Source organism: Procambarus clarkii, chromosome 45 (genome assembly GCF_040958095.1).
Source record: "Procambarus clarkii isolate CNS0578487 chromosome 45, FALCON_Pclarkii_2.0, whole genome shotgun sequence".
Lineage (NCBI taxonomy): Eukaryota > Metazoa > Arthropoda > Malacostraca > Decapoda > Cambaridae > Procambarus > Procambarus clarkii.
In genome coordinates, this window is record NC_091194.1 from 7,870,332 (window position 1) to 7,890,949 (window position 20,618).

Sequence of the window (20,618 nt, forward strand, 5' to 3'; positions counted from 1 at the left end):
TAAGTAATAATTATAATTACAAAACAATAAGATGCTTATCTTAACATACTAAGAAGGTTAGGTAAGGTCGGTGTTTTCTATGAAGCTTTTCAAGGTAAACTAAAATATTCACAATAAATTAGTATGTCACATATGCACTTATTTAATAAGTCCATATTGACTTAAAGTGCGAGAACGGGTTGCAGCCCAACCCCCCATGTGCGATTTCTGGGAATTCTCTAATTAAATCACGGATGTATTTTCTGTAACTCTCACCATATACAGGTTCATGATTTACTCGAAAACAATGAGATGATTTCATATTGGTGACAGTGATGAAGAGAGTGAGTAGAGAAGATGGTGACAGTGATGATCATAGTGAGTAATTGCACACTAGATAACTAAAAGTCTTAGCAAACACACTAAGTCTTAGTAATAGTCTTAGTAAAGCCAGCATAAATACAACAGACTAAAGTTGTGTAAATATCTTGTAATGGTAACCGTCACGTCATTTCAGGTTATTGAATGACATCAAGTTAATAATTTGTTGCCGTTTTTATAGATGACAACAGAAGCAGTATGAAAAAAAACAATAATACATTTCAATAACAATATAACTGCATCAGTAGTACTGGTAGACGTACTGGTAGACGTACTGGTAGACGTACTGGTAGAAGTACTGGTAGAAGATATCTCCAATCACAGAGACCCCCTACATAAGTCATGCAGAACATGTCAATTGGAAACTTTCCTTATTACGACTACTCATGGCCCAGTCGATACGAGCTTCGGCCTCACCCGCATGGAGTCCAGGGTTCGAGACCCATATATATACCGCCCAGGTGAATGGAATGTAGAACATGTATCTTCATCCCTATTCCGCTGTAAATCAGTATATATATATAATTTTTGTTTTCTAGTAAGGCTGGCAGATACCTTTTTTTTTGAGGCTGACAATTAGAACGTCGTATCATTCAGGTTAAGGCCAGTAAGTGGGTCGGTGACTGTCATATAATTATGTAGTACTTGCAGCCCATTCTCTTAAAAATGACAGTACTTATAGTAACTATTTGCTGGAAAGTACCAATATGTAGTAATAGACCACCAGAAACTTAACTTTTGTGGTACTGATCAACTGATACCTGATCAACCAGGCTGTGACTCATACGTCAGGCTGCGAGCAGCCGCGTCTAACAGCCTGGTTGATCAGTCCAGCAACCAGGAGGCCTGGTCGACGACCGGGCCGCGGGGACACTAAGCCCCGGAAGCACCTCAAGGTAGGTACTGAATTTGGACAAACCAATTTTTTTTAACATAAAAATAAGACCTAATTTAACCTCAACTATTAATCTTAGGCCTAATACACGCTGTCTTAGGCCTAATATAGTGCATATATGCTATATTAGGCTTAGGAATATTTAAGTTAGCTGTATTTTATTTCCGGACTCCAGAAAATTTAGTACAAAAAAAGTGGTTTTCTGTCGCTCCATCACTACACGGTGACACTTTCCACCCCAGACTGTCACTACAAGAACTGTCATGTCAGGTGGATGGGCTGAGTACTTGGCACTCAGGAGGGTGGGCTGAGTACTTGGCACTCAGGAGGATGGGCTGAGTACTTGGCACTCATGAGGGTGGGCTGAGTACTTGGCACACAGGGGGGGTGGGCTGAGTACTTGGCACTCAGGAGGGTGGGCTGAGTACTTGGCACTCAGGAGGGTGGGCTGAGTACTTGGCACACAGGGGGGTGGGCTGAGTACTTGGCACACAGGGGGGTGGGCTGAGTACTTGGCACTCAGGAGGATGGGCTGAGTACTTGGCACTCAGGAGGATGGGCTGAGTACTTGGCACTCAGGAGGGTGGGCTGAGTACTTGGCACTCAGGAGGGTGGGCTGAGTACTTGGCACTCAGGAGGGTGGGCTGAGTACTTGGCACTCTTAGTTACACACGAGAAATATTGCGACTTGGAGAGTGCAAGTGTGGGGAGAGAGAGAGAGATATAGGGGCAGTGATCGATCTTGTACCCGACAGTGACCAGGCTACATACTTCTATACAGCCGGCAGTGACCATTCCCTTGCTACCGCCAGTGCCGTAGTGGTGAGGGCCCCTCACTGCCGCCAGTGCCGCCAGTGCCGTAGTGGTGAGGACCCCTCGCTGCCGCCAGTGCCGTAGAAGCGAGGGTCGACTAAGTGCCGCGACTCACTCCCGCCAGCAGCGCGCTGAGGAGCGGACGGCAGGAGCTGCAACTTCCACCTCAGCACATACCTGCTCCCGTAACGCGGGATCAGGTGTATAATCGACACACCAGCCTACATGTGTGCGACACAATAAGATCCAAATAACAAGGGAATATGAATTACCGGATTCAGTACTCCTCTTTTTCACGCTGGAAAGGGGGACTTGACGCTAAGGTCCGTGACAGTTTCATTCCAGTGTGTCGTGGTTTGCTCTCAGTATGAAAGGTAAGGTTATTAACGCATCTATTTTCTGGCGTATGTCTGTCATTGCGCAGTCTCCGTTCGAAATGGGTGAAGGAAAACGGTGGAAAATGTAATACGAAGAATGTTTCCTAGGACCAGAGGAAAGGCTGTGGTGGATGTCAATGACATTCTTACTGTGTGTGGTGACTTCACAGTGGTGGGGGGGGGGGGGATGAGTATAGTGTTTGGAGCAGTCTTTGTCCGTCGTTAGGTGTCTGCGTGCACACTCCACCACCAGTGAACACACACGCCACCACCAGTGTACATGAGAAACTGTGTCAGGGTCAGATGCTATGCACCTTTGGTGGTTCAACACGAGGGAACCAGCACCGCAGGTGATCGGCGACTTGATCAGACGACGGCGGTGGGACAGTATCACCTATGGAACTCTCGGTTATTACGAGCAGGTGGACAATACAACATTTCGAACACTGAGACGAGACGAGTGTGAAGCAATACAACATTTCGAACACATGGAGAGGAGGGAGGGATCGGACCTACCCAATATTTGGGCAGCGTACAAGTTGGATAAAGTTCTGCCAATTTAACATTGTCCTGTAAACACAATGATATTATATCTGATTGCTGATGTTCAAATAACTTTATTTTCGAAATTATTGGTCTATATATATGTGGTAGAAGGAATATTAATATTTTGTATATATATATGCCAGCAAGAATATTAGTGTTCTTGATATATGTTCTGGCTGGACCATTAATGTTCTTGATATATGTTCTAGCTGGACCATTAATGTTCTTGATATATGTTCTAGCTGGACCATTAATGTTCTTGATATATTTTCTGGCTGGACCATTAGTGTTTTTGATATGTGTTCTAACTGGACCATTAGTGTCCTTGATATATGTTCTAGCTGGACCATTAGTGTCCTTGATATATGTTCTAGCTGGACCATTAGTGTCCTTGATATATGTTCTAGCTGGACCATTAGTGTAATTGATACATGTACCAGCTGGACCATTAGTGTCCTTGATACATGTACCAGCTGGACCATTAGTGTCCTTGATACATGTACCAGCTGGACCATTAGTGTCCTTGATACATGTACCAGCTGGACCATTAGTGTCCTTGATACATGTACCAGCTGGACCATTAGTGTCCTTGATACATGTACCAGCTGGACCATTAGTGTCCTTGATACATGTACCAGCTGGACCATTAGTGTCCTTGATACATGTACCAGCTGGACCATTAATGTTCTTGATATATGTTCTAGCTGGACCATTAATGTTCTTGATACATGTTCTAGCAGGACCATTAGTGTTCTTGATATATGTTCTAGCTGGACCATTAATGTTCTTGATATATGTTCTAGCTGGACCATTAGTGTTCTTGATATATGTTCTAGCTGGACCATTAGTGTTCTTGATATATGTTCTAGCTGGACCATTAATGTTCTTGATATATGTTCTAGCTGGACCATTAGTGTTCTTGATACATGTACCAGCTGGACCATTAATGTCCTTGATACATGTACCAGCTGGACCATTAGTGTTCTTGATACATGTACCAGCTGGACCATTAATGTTCTTGATACATGTACCAGCAGGACCATTAATGTTCTTGATACATGTACCAGCAGGACCATTAATGTTCTTGATACATGTACCAGCAGGACCATTAATGTTCTTGATACATGTACCAGCAGGACCATTAATGTTCTTGATACATGTACCAGCAGGACCATTAGTGTTCTTGATACATGTACCAGCAGGACCATTAATGTTCTTGATACATGTACCAGCAGGACCATTAATGTTCTTGATACATGTACCAGCAGGACCATTAATGTTCTTGATACATGTACCAGCAGGACCATTAATGTTCTTGATACATGTACCAGCAGGACCATTAATGTTCTTGATACATGTACCAGCTGGACCATTAGTGTCCTTGATACATGTACCAGCTGGACCATTAGTGTCCTTGATACATGTACCAGCAAGAATAATACAGAAAGGGCGTCACATTAGTCAACTTCATCATAAAAAAATAAACTATTAATTTTCCACAAAGGGACAAGCAGGACAAACCATTAAACCAATTTGAATACAAGAATAAATACGAACATGGAATAACTACAATATGCATGAAAAAGAGAGACAATTTAGCTGTGACCGTAAGGAATGACAACAACAAGTCAATACTAGATAAAAACTAGACATGTAAGCCATCAAAAGAAAGATGCAGGTGTCAGATGACCCCCGGGGCAGAATCAGCACCTTAAACTGGGACAGCAGCACCAGAACCCCTGCTTGATGGGGTTCTGGGAGTTCTTCTACTCCCCAAGCTCGGCCTGAGGCCAGGCTTGACTTGTGAGAGCTTGGTCCATCCGGGCGAGAAACAGAAACAACGGTATCGCGAATACCTGTGTTGACGGAAGGGTCAACAACAGCAGCATCAGCCGTCCAAAGGTGGCCATCAACAGGCTCAAACAACGGCGGCCACATAGAGAGGCGCGAGGATGGGGTGCGGGGCGAGTCACTCCAACGCCTCCCTCAGCCATGACGAGGCTAGGACACCCGTTAATGACTCCGGCGCCGCACCTTTGGTGAGTACAGCAATGCAACTCCATATTCTCACTCGGTTTATTTTCCGGAAATCAGGTGAAATTTTCGTGGGTTCAATATCTTTGGTGGTTCAGTGAGGTTTTCATAATTGATTGTACGTTTCCTGTAAACTTGGCGGAAATATGTAGATTTGCCAAAGGTTTAAACACTCTCTTTCCTTTTGCACACGGGCGCAATAAAGCCTATTGCAAAGCCTATTGCTATAGGCTTTGTGTAACAGAAGAAATATTATTTTGAGTTCCTCCCGATATCAGTAATTGTCTCATGCTCGTTTCCTCTCCTCTAGACGTTAGCTAATAATAGTTTCTCTTCTCTAGACGTTATATGATTATTGCAGCTATTGCCCAATCGCTTCTACTTTTCTACTTGGCCTTCCTTGTCATTTACAGAACACAATAGGGCGCTTGAGTAGTTTTGTGGTTGGACACAAATAGGAGCTTCCTATTTATGTCCTAACTAACTTCATCTTATTGGCCTCACTCAAATTCTTTACTTCTTATGTTCGTATGTGTCGTCAGTCATTAAGGGCATGTTACTGTTGTAATGACAGCATATAATGTCGTAATGACAGCATATTATGTAATGACAGCATATTATGTAATGACAGCATATGATGTAATGACAGCATACGATGTTATAATGAACGCATATAATGTTGTGATGACCGCGTATATTAATCACCTGCCTAATTCTAAGAGCAGTTCCATAATTTGCAATGATCCGAGATATTAAATGTTGTGTTTGTGCAACAGTAGCTATATCGAGGTGTAAACAGGACCATGACAACAGCGGGTGTTATCATAGAGACCGTCTCCCCCAACACGGCGATCAATACTACACGACCTTAAACTCACAATACCTCCAACCCCACCCCACCCCCCTCTTCACTACACTTAGTTATAACCCTCGTTTCATCCTCAATATATCCACCCCATTTATTGCACTCACAGTTCCTCATAATTCTTGAGACACAATAGTGCCTACCCTCCATTACCACATTGTCAAACAGTACACCAAGTCTACCATAAGATGTGTAGTATCCTATACCCCCCTTACTAGATTTCATTTCCCCTCACTACACCCCATTTCCCCTCACTACACCCCATTCCCCCTCACTACACCCCATTCCCCTCACCACACCAAGCCTACCATAAGACTTGTAGAATCCTTTGATCACAAATGTCATATCATTAATGCAAACACTCAAACGTCAAGGCCGACGGGTACTTATCAACTGGGTGCCAAGTCATGTAGGAATAATAGGAAATGACGTTGCAGACGAAGCTGCAAAATTTGTAACTATGAGAAGAAATGTAGACATTTACATACCACAGAGTCTATCACAGATTAAGAAAGTAATTAGAAATAGAAATAGAACAATGCAGGTGATGTACAGTGACCACAACACAGCAGTTGCAACATCAGGATCTGCGGGCTGGTACAAGAATTCAACCAACTATGAACCACTTAGTTTGATGAAAGGGAGCAGTAGAACAACATAAGTACACTTACATCGCATCAGGCTTGGATACCCATGTGCATGGGAAGTAGGCTTACAGGTTCCGGCAGATGAGAGGAAATGTCAGCACTGTGGAGAAATGCCCCACAGACCACTGGAATATCACCTAACACAGTGTAGAGTTACAAACCCATTAAGATTTCAACTTAGATTCAACAGAGCAGAAGAAGTTGTTAAACACATGGGACAAAATCTTACTGAAGCGACCATACGAGTCATAAATGCTCATACTCCGCCCAAGTAAAACAGAAACAAGCAACACTTAGTGGGCCAGCCAGAGGCTTAGGGCCCGCGCAGGAATATCCCTGCAAACATAAAAAAAAAAAATTGTAGTATCCAATACCCCTCATTACACCCCATTCCCCTCACTACACCCCATTCCCTTCACTACACCCCATACCCCTCAAAAATACCCCATACCCCTCACTACACACTCCACACTCAATCCAAATTATATTCCATCAAGGCGGTTGAGCATGCACAAACAACAAGGCTCACGTCGTGTCCACACTTAACCAGACCATCACCAGAGATATCCGGACCAATAGGGCCGCGGCACTGTGCTACCTCGGCTCTGTATATCGATTATTTCGGCATTTGTCCGGATATCTCGGAGCCTGTTACGGTCGTGTGTCGAAACGACGTGACATATATATTATATACATATTATATATATATTATATATATTTATATATTATTTATATGCATATATATTCCTGTAAAGTTCGATGATTTAATGGCCTATTTAAATAACTTAACTGTTAGTCAGATGTTTCAGTACAGAGAAGCAGAATAACAAAATGAGAATACAATTAACTGGCGTTTCTTGGTGTCGGAGAAGACGGTGACGGAGGAGGCGATGGAGAAGCCCAAGACCGGGGAGGAAGGCGTCTTCGAGCTGCCGCAGTCCGACTTCGTCGACGGGCGTCTGGGCGTCACTGTGAGTAGTGCCCCCTGGAGCGGGACGACTGTGCTCTAGTTAATCCCCCGTGAAGGCAACACCTTACTCCCCGTTTTCTGAATCCGTATTGTGGATAGACAGGCAAGCCAACAGAGTCGCCAATAGACTATACATCACTTTCTATGCCATTTGTGCGTTGTATGAAGTAAAGACGTCGGTGGGGGGGTGTCGACATACATCTCTCCCTCCTCCTGCAGGAGGCGAAGGCCATAGAGGAGCTGAGGAGCAACCTGGCGGCGGACGAGCACTACTGCGACGAGGACTTCCCTGCAGATAACTCCTCGCTCTTCTTCTCCCATCGTGTCGACGGCGACATTGAGTGGAAGAGACCCTACGTGAGACAACCCAATCTCTCATTTATTACAATAATTAACAGTTATTATCCTGTCTCCACTTAGTTTCAAGCAAGAGATTCTGCAGATTTACTGAAGTAGATTCAAACCTGAGTATTTTTTTATTAAAAAAGAATTTCAGTATTCACGTGTAAACCTTTAAATGAATTCTCTGTATCAAACATCATTGAAGTAAAGATTAAAGCTAGTTTACCATAGTCTTTCAAAATGTATAATGATGTACCAAACTGTTGATAAAAATATAGCCTAACATCTTGTGAGTTATTTTGATGAATATAATGAATAATTTCTGCCAGAAAAAACTGCTCCCCAATTGCTGTGGGATAAATACCAGGGATTGATAAGGATATGAGAAATACAAATATGTGAATGCAAAATAAAAGGCATGCACTATTAACAAATTAAAACCTTGACCAATACAAATAGTCAAGCCAAACTTTCCTCTTGTCCTAGGAAGAATTATAGGCTGTAAAACTCAGATACGTTTCTTAAGGGTAAACAAGGTTATTGATTGAAGAAACACTATGTACCTGTTGGTATTAAGACACATTTAACATTGCATTTTATACAATGGATTAAATTGTAAAAAATACAGCACAACGACTGTCTGAATACCGTTTTACTCTAGCATCAAAAATATCTGAACACTGTACACAATCTAGCCTAGCTCTTAATAATATTACAGCCAATATCTGAAAGTTTATTTAGTAAATATAAATTAAGCTAGTTATATCATTCAAGCAAGATTTATATGCAAGCAAATATTATTACTTGATGATAACTATAATGATTGATAATTTATACCATTAGATTATTTATACATATATTCAGATTTGATTATAAAGATTATTTACTATTAATAACTAACTGATTATGTGAGATAAAAATTAAGATAAATGCTTACTTTATTTTGGGGGAGTTTCATCGCTTCTTAACGATTACCAATTTTTATATGGACATATTAACGTCATAAAAGCACGCAATTGGCCAATTTACACTCTACAAACACTTAATACTTATCCAAAATTGAGAATCGATGCCTATCTGACCATTGTCAGAGTTATGATCTCTCTTGAAGAGATAAGCACTGCATTTTCTGGTTATCTTGACAGCGTTGCTGCAAGATTTGATTTCACGATGTAGCGTTTGGTAGGCTTCTGTGGTGGAAAGGGGCCACACGTCCTGGGGTGGACCACTATATACACTCTTTTTAGACAGATGGATCAGTATTTTGTTCCGATTTATAGTTCAACACCTCCCTGAGTATCTTAGGGTGCTATTGTCGTGATTATTAGATTGTTTGTGGGGTGTTAGTGCGCTTAAAGTCTTGCTTAACGATTACCTGTCTCCACTTAGTTTCAAGCAAGAGATTCTGCAGATTTACTGAAGTAGATTCAAACCTGAGTATTTTTTTATTAAAAAAGAATTTCAGTATTCACGTGTAAACCTTTAAATGAATTCTCTGTATCAAACATCATTGAAGTAAAGATTAAAGCTAGTTTACCATAGTCTTTCAAAATGTATAATGATGTACCAAACTGTTGATAAAAATATAGCCTAACATCTTGTGAGTTATTTTGATGAATATAATGAATAATTTCTGTGCCTCACTAGTGCACTGCTTGGAATGTAAACATTGCGGCTCCCTCTCCGGGCGGTTGGTGTCCTATGTTCCTTTTGTCTCCCTCAGAGAGGGTGACCAACAATGAAAAATTATTTCTTGTCTAGAAGATTAATTTGAGATAAAGTATGATTGTAAGATCAAGATACATAGGATTTAACGATTTTTGGGAGTACTTATAGTACGGATTAATTCTTTATTACGGATTTGAAATTACGTCACCGGAAGTCTAATTAGGTTTCAATTCAGCCATCTCAATGTGAAAGATTCGAGACCCATGAACAAAGTCACTTAGTCCATCACTAGGCCTACTGACGGACGTGACCATTGTGGTGTCGTCATGGATGTATGGTATTGATATATGATTCAGGATGTATGATTCAGCATATATGATTCAGGATATGATTAGTTTATATGATTAGATGTATTGAGATGTAGGATTCAGATGTAATACATTCCCACCATATTGGTATGTTGGAATTTTCCACAATTGCCTTGTTACCACCACACAATCACCAACGTCTTAATTTACATTGTCTGTGATAACCGCATGGTATCAGTTAATAGACATACCACTTAACACATGAGATTATTCGCAGATTATCTCATATCAGAACATTGGAAAGCATTTTAATTTCGAACACTGGTTGACATGACTGAGCTATGTACATATCTATACAAGAGAGAATGTCTGTCAGTCTGTCGGTTCGAGGACGGGGGCCAGATGGTTTCGGTTGGCCTCATGCAACTGTCTACGGTGACTTGTGACGGTATGATGAGTGCCGTAGGATGGTAGCATCATCCCCACAGGCGTCTCTTTAAGAAGGATTTGTTCCTATTGCGACAATGAGACACTCCAGTGAAGCCTGGAATGTGGGGTTCCATTTGCCATAGAGTGTTTCCAATAGATATTCCAGCTGTTATCGACGTTGAATCGAGGGTTATTCAACGACGGTAACGTTAATTCTTCGTTGATAATGTTGAATCAACCGTACGAGGACATGTTTTGCCTCCTGGGGGAGAGAGGGAGAATTGACAGGAAAAATAATGGGAAGTAGGGAGAATAGAGAAAGAATATGTGGGGAGAGAAGAATGGGAAGAAGGGATTGAGAATGGAATGGAGAATAGGGAAGAGATGGAGACCCCGACACTGTTGGGCACCACATCTATACAAAGTTGGAGGTCAGAGGCATAGAGTTAGCCTCACCGAAACTTGCAGGGGGCATGGTCTGAGGCACTCGACGGACATAGGCTGGTCGGAGTAGGCCAACCTAACCTTTCTAATAGTAGAACTATTAGAAAACGTATTAGTGTTCTTAAAATATAATGGCGGTTGGGTAGAGGGGAAGTGTTGATGCAAGATTTCCAATGGTTGGTGTGTTGCACCTCCAGGAGCTGCACGACGACCCTCAGGTGTTCGTTGACGGCGTCGGCAGGAAGGACGTGGTGCAGGGCGCCCTCGGGGACTGCTGGTTCCTCTCTGCGTGTGCCGCCGTCGCCAGGACGCCCAAGCTTATACAGAGGGTTAGTGTGTGTGTGTGTGTGTGTGTGTGTGTGTGTGTGTGTGTGTGTGTGTGTGTGGTCACCTTGTACTAACAAGGGATGAGGTCCTGCTCTCAAGTCCGACTTCTTTACCCATTTCTAAACGGTTGTGCACATTCGTGAGTGTTCTGTGTTCACGCGTCTTTATTTCATGGTGTAAACGGAGCTTTTGCGTCCACCACTTCACATTTCGACGCAATTTTTAATCCTGAAAACAACGCTAACTTCTAGGTCTGGTCTGGGCGCGTCAGAGAAGCTTTTATTGTAATTTCTTCGCAAGATTTTGTATGGGGTGAGCAGGTCACCCCCATTTCTGTCTTTCAGCTTCATTCCCTTTAGTATTTTCAAATATCTCTTACTTCTTCACATGTTTAGAAACGTTTCTTGGCATATTATAAACTTTATCCAGCGTCGTTTTGTGTTTAACGAGATAAGGACTCCAGGCTGGTGCCGCATACTGCAGAAATGTGGATAAAAATATATACTCGCAAGTTTGTTGGCGTACATAAGTGGTACTACACATGTGGGTGTACATATGTGGTAGCACGCATATGGGTGTACATAAGTGGTAGTATATATGTGGGTGTACACATGTGCGTGTACACAAGTAGTAGTACACACATGGGTGTAGAGATGTGGTAGTAACAGAACTCTCCCCTGTGGCAGGTGGTGCCCCCAGACCAGGTTCTGGTCGGGGAGGGGTACACAGGGCTGGTCGTGTGCCGGTTCTGGAGGTTCGGGGAGTGGGTGCTGGTGTGCGTCGACGACAGACTCCCCACCAAAGAAGGCCATCTCATCTTCGCCAGCAGTTCCAGTCCCCAAGAGTTCTGGGTCGCCCTCGTAGAGAAGGCCTACGCCAAGTGAGTCTTGCGGACGCCTAAACAAAGAAATTATATATTTCCGCCTTGAGGCTTGGCAAGCTTTGCCTTAGTCATAGTAACAAAAAAATTCGGGGCTGCTATTGCCCGCTTCTTCTCGTGTCTCTCTATCTTCCTCCCCCTCTTCTCTTTGGCTCTCCTCACCTCGCTCTCTCTCTTTCTCTCTCTGCCTCTCCCTAGGCTCCACGGGTCGTACGAGGCGCTGGAAGGGGGTCAGAGTATGGACGCTCTAGTCGACCTGACTGGCGGCCTGGCTGAGAGGTACGACATGGAAGACACCCCCGACAAGGACAAACTCTACAAGCTCCTGCTCAAATCTTCCAAAAATGGAGCGTTTATCACTGCTTCCATGAAGGTACTCGTTGGTACTCTCTTGTCTGTGTGTGTGTGTGGTACTTGCAGGTGCTTGTGTGTGTGGTATGGTACTCGCAGGCGTCGGGAACGTTCATGTGATGGGAATAACTACCATTGAACAAGCAATCTCCTAAATAGGAAACTCTGTCATACATTGGATCAAGATGCCATCACCTGTGAATGCGACATATATGATAATTATGTTAGATTGATTTAATATTTATGCTCTCTCTCTCTGTCTGTGAGTCTGAAACACACTCTCCCACAACAGAAGAACGACCCCAGGCAGTTTGTCATGCTTCACGACGTAAGCTCTATTGGTTTTTATCTCCACCACTTTCCCCTTTCCCTCCTTAGAGGCTGCTAATGGCTTCTCTCCTCTAGTGTATATATATTTTGGTTGCTTCCTGTAGCGAACCCTTTTAGTTCCTATCCCATATGATTGTTATATGCTATCCTATCCCGTCGTAGCCAATAGTGGTTGTCCATCTAGCCCGTACTAGCCTTACTCTGTCCGCGTCTCTTTGTGGTCGTCATCTCTTGTGATCTCCTCTTTCCTGCCTTCTTTTCCTGCCTTCCTTCACTGCCTTTATATTTTCCCTTTCGTAAATATTATAGGTTTGCTTCCTTGCCTCTTTCTTTCTTTCTTTTGTTGCCCCAGTATCTGCCTCCTCACTTTTAGTTACTGTGTTTTCCAAGGAGCGGTAAGTGGTAGCGTAGATCAATGTTCCTGCTGTCTGCTCTCTAACGAGGCCTGCTGCTTGACGGTCTGGTCAATCAGGCTGTGTTGACGCCTCTGCATGTCCTCCGGCTTGAGTCGCAGCCTGATTGGTTAGTTATATATATATTGAGGTGTTCATCAAGTTTCCTCTCACAACCCCGAGGACAGTTGAGTAGTTGCATGTTCCCACTTTAAATAAACATTCCTGTTCAGTTATCCTTCTCTCGTCTCTGTCTATGAACCGCTATCTTCCTTTTTTTTCCCCTGCCAGTTATCTCTCTTCATCCCTGTCCAGGATTTTTGTTTTCCTGTCTATTATATTTCCTCTGTGCTCCTGTCTATTATATTTCCTCTGTGCTCCTGTCTATTATATTTCCTCTGTGCTCCTGTCTATTATATTTCCTCTGTGCTCCTGTCTATTATATTTCCTCTGTGCTCCTGTCTATTATATTTCCTCTGTGCTCCTGTCTATTATATTTCCTCTGTGCTCCTGTCTATTATATTTCCTCTGTGCTCCTGTCTATTATATTTCCTCTGTGCTCCTGTCTATTATATTTCCTCTGTGCTCCTGTCTATTATATTTCCTCTGTGCTCCTGTCTATTATATTTCCTCTGTGCTCCTGTCTATTATATTTCCTCTGTGCTCCTGTCTATTATATTTCCTCTGTGCTCCTGTCTATTATATTTCCTCTGTGCTCCTGTCTATTATATTTCCTCTGTTCCTTTTATACTTGCCCATCACATGCCTTGTAGGTTAAGACTCTCCTTCAGTGATCACTGTTGCCTGTTGCTGTTGCTTCTATGTGCAATGACTCCTCTTCCAGCCCTTTCTCCTGTTTTGGTGGTACTTGTAGTAACACTGAGGACCATGGTACATATACCGACGTACAACGCAATTAGAAAGTACAAATCGGTACTATTGACAAACCGGAAAAGGATTTTACATTTATATTGCAAAGATAAACTAAACTAAATTACCCTAACCTTACCTTGCTAGGCCTAAAACACATATCTGAGGCCTAATATGATACATATTCCTAGGCCTAGCACACATATTTAAATTTGTTTTTATAGGCTAATTTTTCCCGACTGTGTAAGTGAATAGTACCAAATTCTACTATGTAATTGCCTAGTACGTCAATCTTTGTACTATGGTGCATATAGTTACACAAACTACTATATAAAGAGGAGGATGGGTCGGATATCTCACGGCTGATTATTGCAATCACGACTCAAACCCCTCGTTTGGTACCAAACATGTCTTATACTTGTTCATTATTTTCCCCTTTTTCTTCCTTAGGCCTCGTTATCTCTTCCCTGACAGTGCCTGACTCTCTCACTCTCTCTCTCTCCCTCTCTCTCTCTTCCTCCCCTCGTCTCTTTGGCTCTCCTCACCTCTCTCTCTCTCTCTCTCTGCCTCTCCCTTGGCAGAGAGAGAGAGAGAGAGAAACTTCTCTCACTTCTCCTTTCTCCCTGACCAATATTTTCCTTCTCGCTAGGTCATGTTGTCCCTCAGTCCTCGTTAACCTGGACCGAGTCGGCACTCGTTCAGCACCTGTTCTCGTTCGTCCATTTCGTGCTTGTTAGACCCAAGATGTCGTGACGTTGTTAGTTTACTAGTTAGACGCTGTGTTAAACTGCTCGCTGTTGTCCTAAACTCAATAGTCTTGGATGGGAATATTTCCTCTCTGAGTCCTATCCCCCTTCCCCCCCCCCTTGATGTTTATTTGTTCTGCTTCTTGCTTTACCTGTGTCGCAGCTCGCGAGTAATTCACATTTATATAGGTAGATCTCTTGGTTTGAATTAATTATTTAAGCCAATGAACACTGGCTTGATTACTGTCAGCATTAGATCAGTTAGTTGTATAGTCCCGCCCCATAACACCGTAGCCCGGCTCCACAACACCGTAGCCCCGCCCCCACAACACCGTAGCCCCGCCCCCACAACACCGTAGCCCCGCCCCCACAACACCGTAGCCCCGCCCCCACAACACCGTAGCCCCGCCCCCACAACACCGTAGCCCCGCCCCCACAACACCGTAGCCCGGCTCCACAACACCGTAGCCCCACCCCACAACACCGTAGCCCCGCCCCCACAACACCGTAGCCCCGCCCCCATAACACCGTAGCCCGGCTCCACAACACCGTAGCCCCGCCCCCACAACACCGTAGCCCCGCCCCCACAACACCGTAGCCCGGCTCCACAACACCGTAGCCCCACCCCACAACACCGTAGCCCCGCCCTCAACACCGTAGCCCCGCCCTCACAACACCGTAGCCCCGCCCCACAACACCGTAGCCCCGCCCCACAACACCGTAGCCCCGCTCCACAACACCGTAGCCCCGCCCTCAACACCGTAGCCCCGCCCTCACAACACCGTAGCCCCGCCCCCACAACACCATTGCCCCCCCACAACACCGTAGCCCCGCCCCACAACACCGTAGCCCCGCCCCACAACACCGTAGCCCCGCCCCCACAACACCGTAGCCCCGCCCCCACAACACCGTAGCCCCGCCCCACAACACCGTAGCCCCGCCCCACAACACCGTAGCCCCGCCCCACAACACCGTAGCCCCGCTCCACAACACCGTAGCCCCGCCCTCAACACCGTAGCCCCGCCCTCACAACACCGTAGCCCCGCCCCACAACACCGTAGCCCCGCCCCACAACACCGTAGCCCCGCTCCACAACACCGTAGCCCCGCCCTCAACACCGTAGCCCCGCCCTCACAACACCGTAGCCCCGCCCCCACAACACCATTGCCCCCCCACAACACCGTAGCCCCGCCCCACAACACCGTAGCCCCGCCCCACAACACAGTACCGGGATAACAGCACGGTGCCGCCACAGGGTGACTGGCGACTGGCCTACAAGACCAACGACCACGGCCTGGTGGAGGGCCACGCCTACACCGTGTCCGGCGTGGCTACCATCAGCCACGAACACCTGGGACTGGTGCGCCTCGTCCGTGTCAGAAACCCCTGGGCCAGCGGCGCTGAGTGGAATGGTGACTGGTCTGACAGGTGAGTCTTGGCGGGGGCTGACAGGTGAGTCTTGGCGGGGGCTGACAGGTGAGTCTTGGCGGGGGCTGAGAGGTGAGTCCTGGCGGGGGCTGACAGGTGAGTCTTGGTGGGGGTTGGCAGGGGAGTCTTGGCGGGGGCTGACAGGTGAGTCCTGGCGGGGGCTGACAGGTGGGTTTCACTGGGCTGACATCTAACCGGTTCTGACCCCTCCCCCCGCCCCTTTACTCTTCCTCTCCCTATACTGCACTAACCCCTCTCTGCACCCCATAACCCCTCCCCCTACCAACCCCTTCCCTCACCCCCCCCCCCACTAACCCCTCCCCTCACCCCTACTAACATTTCCCCTCTGTCTCCAGCGACGAGAACTGGGATGGGGTGCCCGTGTCCCAGCTTAACAAGCTGGGTCGGGCCCAGCTTGAAGACGGGGAGTTCTGGATGAGCTTCAAGGACTTTTGCGGCCATTTCGAAGAGGTGTCGATCTGCACCATCGGCCCGGACTTCGATAACGATGGAACCATTGACCACGTTGGTCAGGTGAGCTGGGGGGTGATTGTGGGGGGTGGCAAATCTTCCGCTAAATGTTGCCTGAAGCAGTTACTACGTCACTAACTACCCAACAGGTTCAGGCCATTAAGGGAGAGTGGGCGGAGGGGTCGAGCGCTGGCGGCAGCCGGAACGACTTCGACAAGTTCGCCACCAACCCGCAGTACCTGCTGACTCTTACTGACCCTGGTGAGTCACCAGCCTTATTAATCCCAGGTGAGTCACCACCCTTACTGTCCCCTGGTGAGTCACCATTCCTCATATACACAATCAAGGGATCCGGGAATCGAACCTCACGAGCGGATAACCACGGGTGTCGAGGGAGTTGCCTGAGCACAGGCGCAAGCGTCTGGCGTTTATACGCGCGCGCGCGGGAGTTGGCGGTCGAGCAAGAGCACCGTCGTACACTGTCAGATAATAACGTACCTGGTAACACGTGACCGTCTCTCTCTCTCTCTGTCAGATATGGAGGAAGACGGAGAGAGTAAGTGCAGCGTGCTGGTGGCTATGATGCAGGAACACCGCCGCTCAAACAAGCAACAGGCCGTCAAGGAGCTCCAGATTGGTTTTGTAGTCTACAAGGTGAGTCTGTGGATAGGTTGGTAAGATATTCGAGGACTGTGATGGGCGTAGTAACAGCAGGTTCATAGGGTATTCGTACGTTGTGTAGAGGAGGTGGGGAAGGCAGGGGGGCCCCTGATTGAGGAATGTATGGGGTCCTTTTAGAACGTGTTGACTACCGGTTGACTGAGTATACATGATGGGTATACGCTGGATGACGTATATCCATAACGCTGGATATGGTGAACCTATCCATAACGCTGGATATAGTGAACCTATCCATAACGCTGGATATGGTGAACCTATCCATAACGCTGGATATAGTGAACCTATCCATAACGCTGGATATGGTGAACCTATCCATAACGCTGGATATGGTGAACCTACCCATAACGCTGGATATGGTGAACCTATCCAGCATTCTGGATCGTCCAAGGACGTTGGCTTTGATCTAACTGTAAAGTTTTTTTTCCACTCTTGTCGACAGACGAGTCATCCGGAGCGGCGCCTGTCGTCAGATTACTTCCAGCACAACTATGAGGAAGGCAACTCCGGCGTCTACATCAATTTCCGCGAGGTGTTGTGCCGCATGGAGCTCGAACCCGGCGAGTACGTCATCATCCCCGCCACCTTCCTGCCCGACTGCCCAGGATACTTCATGGTCAGGGTGTACTCGCCCAACAGCTTCCAGCTCAAGAAGATACCATGAAGGCTCTTCCCACCTGACCCTCTACACCCCCTAACACCTCCCGGCTCAACGAGACACCTGTCTTTCGGGTGGCTTTCATGCCATTTCTTTGACAATTATTTATAAGAAAGTTGTCTTAAACTTGACAGAAAGTGCCTTAAACTTGAATTGATCTTACAATTAAGCTGAGATGGCTTTATACGTCTGTAATGCTTACAATAAAGATGTTGGGGGTTTTTCTTTCAACACTACCGAAACCAAACTTGTGCTAGTCTTGTGAATGGAAATAAAGCTTCGAACAATATTGGCTCAGTGTCACAGAGGTTGAGCTTGAAAAGGTGTTGCGTGATTTTGTTATGGAGTAGGTCCCCACGCGGGCAAGTCGACCACAGGGCTGGCAAGTCGTCCACAGGGCTGGCAAGTCGTCCACAGGGCTGGCAAGTCGACCACAGGGCTGGCAAGTCGACCACAGGGCTGGCAAGTCGTCCACAGGGCTGGCAAGTCGTCCACAGGGCTGGCGAGTCGTCCACAGGGCTGGCAAGTCGACCACAGGGCTGGCAAGTCGACCACAGGGCTGGCAAGTCGACCACAGGGCTGGCAAGTCGTCCACAGGGCTGGCAAGTCGACCACAGTGCAAGGACTTGACATACATACGAGTCTGCCCACTCACATATCAACACTGAACACCGGAGAGTGATGCAGGGAAGGAATATCTCACTGCTGTGGCCCATGGAGCAAGCCGGTGAAAACACGGCCATGCTTCGGAAACAAATTTAAACCTAAGTTTAAACATCATTGCTTCCTCAGCGTAGCTCTCCTCACTGGATTACTTGACCGTTACACTAACAATTCCGGAAGCCAGAATAACGCTGCAGAGGCCTTTTACTTATTACTTTACATTTGATATAAATAGCATGGATGTTTGTGGCCAGCCGCTTGCGGCCAGCCTCTCCCAACTTTGCAGGATGAATGATCTGGGTGACGGGACGGAAATAGGCTGGTTGGGGTCGGTCCTATTAGGCTCAGGCCTAATAGTGACCCGACACCTAATCAATGATAGGTGGCTGGCCGAGACAGTAGATTTGTTCACATTAATGGCATGGCTAGAGGGTAGAGAAGAGAGCTAGGGGATGTCTGAAGATAGGAGGAAAACAGATGGGCGAGAGGGAGGGGGGGACTGGGATAGAGGGATAGAGAAGAGTATCTTGGGGGAGAAACTTGGAGAGGGAGGGATAGGGTAAGAGATGAGAGAAGGGCGAGATTAGGAGAGGGGAGAGAGACCCCCCCCCCCCTGGCACAGCTGTCCCAGTCTGTCTATAAAAGAGGATATCTATCTGTCCGAGGTTGCCAGCCAGATGCTTGCAGCTAGCCTCACGAAAATTTGCAGGATAACCGGTAGGGAGAGTGTAACGGTCATAGGGTGTCTGGAGACGGCCACCATCAAGTCGGCCGAGATGAAATGTTCGGAGCCAGCGGCATAGAGTTTTATCCTTCGCTCAACGAAAGTATTTGGGAAAGTCTCACCCACACACACCCTCTCTACACAGTGCTCACGGGACGATATATTGAACCACAGAACGTTCTGGTGACAGATCTGCATTCTGGAGGCTCCCGGGGCGACCCGGGCAGCGCCGGGAACACTATTATAATAAAATAAACTGAGACACAAGACTTACACAATATTTAGATTAAATTTCTGGAAACTGCATTTCAGTTCTATAATAAAATTTGAGGGCTGAAGCTTCAATATCAAAGTGAATAAACTCACACCCCAGAATATATAATATATATATATAATATATGTACAATAAACTTGTTGATTACACTTTAATTTGACGTAATATATGGATGCAATTTAATGAATATTTGAAATAAATTTGTATATGTTTTTGGTTTATTAATTCACCATCTTTAACTCTTTATCCCTATTTTCATGGAGACCGTGACCAGTAGACCAGAGGACCGTGACCAGTAGACCAGAGGACCGTGACCAGTAGACCAGAGGACCGTGACCAGTAGACCAGAGGACCGTGACCAGTAGACCAGAGGACCGTGACCAGTAGACCAGAGGACCGTGACCAGTAGACCAGAGGACCGTGACCAGTAGACCAGAGGACCGTGACCAGTAGACCAGAGGACCGTGACCAGTAGACCAGAGGACCGTGACCAGTAGACCAGAGGACCGTGACCAGTAGACCAGAGGACCGTGACCAGTAGACCAGAGGACCGTGACCAGTAGACCAGAGGACCGTGACCAGTAGACCAGAGGACCGTGACCAGTAGACCAGAGGACCGTGACCAGTAGACCAGAGGACCGTGACCAGTAGACCAGAGGACCGTGACCAGTAGACCAGAGGACCGTGACCAGTAGACCAGAGGACCGTGACCAGTAGACCAGAGGACCGTGACCAGTAGACCAGAGGACCGTGACCAGTAGACCAGAGGACCGTGACCAGTAGACCAGAGGACCGTGACCAGTAGACCAGAGGACCGTGACCACTACCCGGTTGATGGGGTTCTGGGAGTTCTTCTACTCCCCAAGCCCGGCCCGAGGCCAGGCTTGACTAAACTAGACCAGTGGACCGTGACCACTAGACCAGAGCCAGCACAGGCACACCGTGCTTGTTACACCAACAAGTGGCCACATTGCAATAATTTGCAATCACCACAATGGCGACGTCCTCAAAATCTGGCACACACATACGTTTGTGTGTGTATATATCATGTATGATCATATATATATATATATATATATATATATATATATATATATATATATATATATGCATATGCCATTTACGAAG

At 46.2% G+C, this 20,618-nt stretch overlaps 2 protein-coding genes across 4 annotated transcripts; one reads left to right on the forward strand and one right to left on the reverse strand.

Annotated features, from left to right (window-relative positions):
- Nucleotides 1-601: 601 nt before the first annotated feature.
- On the reverse strand, nt 602-4,929 carry LOC138350408 (S-antigen protein-like). Its single transcript, XM_069301040.1, has 4 exons — nt 4,848-4,929; nt 3,301-4,388; nt 2,962-3,015; nt 602-691 (listed from the first exon to the last, which is right to left on the reverse strand). The coding sequence occupies exons 1-4, from the start codon at nt 4,927-4,929 to the stop codon at nt 602-604; spliced, it is 1,314 nt and encodes a 437-aa protein (XP_069157141.1).
- On the forward strand, nt 2,142-19,702 carry LOC123769786 (calpain-A). Of its 3 annotated transcripts, none has more exons than XM_045761042.2 (13): nt 2,142-2,442; nt 4,496-5,030; nt 7,410-7,508; nt 7,727-7,864; nt 10,896-11,027; nt 11,712-11,905; nt 12,104-12,278; nt 12,549-12,584; nt 15,850-16,022; nt 16,379-16,556; nt 16,643-16,754; nt 17,029-17,147; nt 17,614-19,702. In XM_045761042.2, exons 2-13 carry the CDS (start codon nt 4,944-4,946, stop codon nt 17,833-17,835), a joined length of 1,665 nt encoding a protein of 554 aa, XP_045616998.1. In that variant the 5' UTR covers nt 2,142-2,442; nt 4,496-4,943; the 3' UTR covers nt 17,836-19,702. The 3 variants fall into 3 exon arrangements, with proteins under 3 accessions (XP_045616998.1, XP_045616999.1, XP_069157432.1); XM_069301331.1 differs by lacking the exon at nt 2,142-2,442 and adding an exon at nt 2,706-2,795; XM_045761043.2 differs by lacking the exon at nt 12,549-12,584 and having other exon boundaries at nt 2,144-2,442.
- The last annotated feature ends 916 nt before the right edge of the window (nt 19,703-20,618 follow it).

Coding starts and splice junctions, on each gene's coding strand:
- LOC123769786 (XM_045761042.2), top strand. CDS start 4,944: ATGGGGTGCGGGGCGAGTCACTCCAACGCCTCCCTCAGCCATGACGAG. Junction 11,028..11,711: donor CGCCCAAGCTTATACAGAGG/GTTAGTGTGTGT, acceptor CCCCTGTGGCAG/GTGGTGCCCCCAGACCAGGT. Junction 16,023..16,378: donor AATGGTGACTGGTCTGACAG/GTGAGTCTTGGC, acceptor CTCTGTCTCCAG/CGACGAGAACTGGGATGGGG.
- LOC138350408 (XM_069301040.1), bottom strand. CDS start 4,929: ATGTGGCCGCCGTTGTTTGAGCCTGTTGATGGCCACCTTTGGACGGCT. Junction 4,389..4,847: donor TGACCCTTCCGTCAACACAG/GTATTCGCGATA, acceptor CTAATGGTCCAG/CTGGTACATGTATCAAGGAC. Junction 3,016..3,300: donor TCAAGGACACTAATGGTCCA/GTTAGAACACAT, acceptor TTGTGTTTACAG/GACAATGTTAAATTGGCAGA.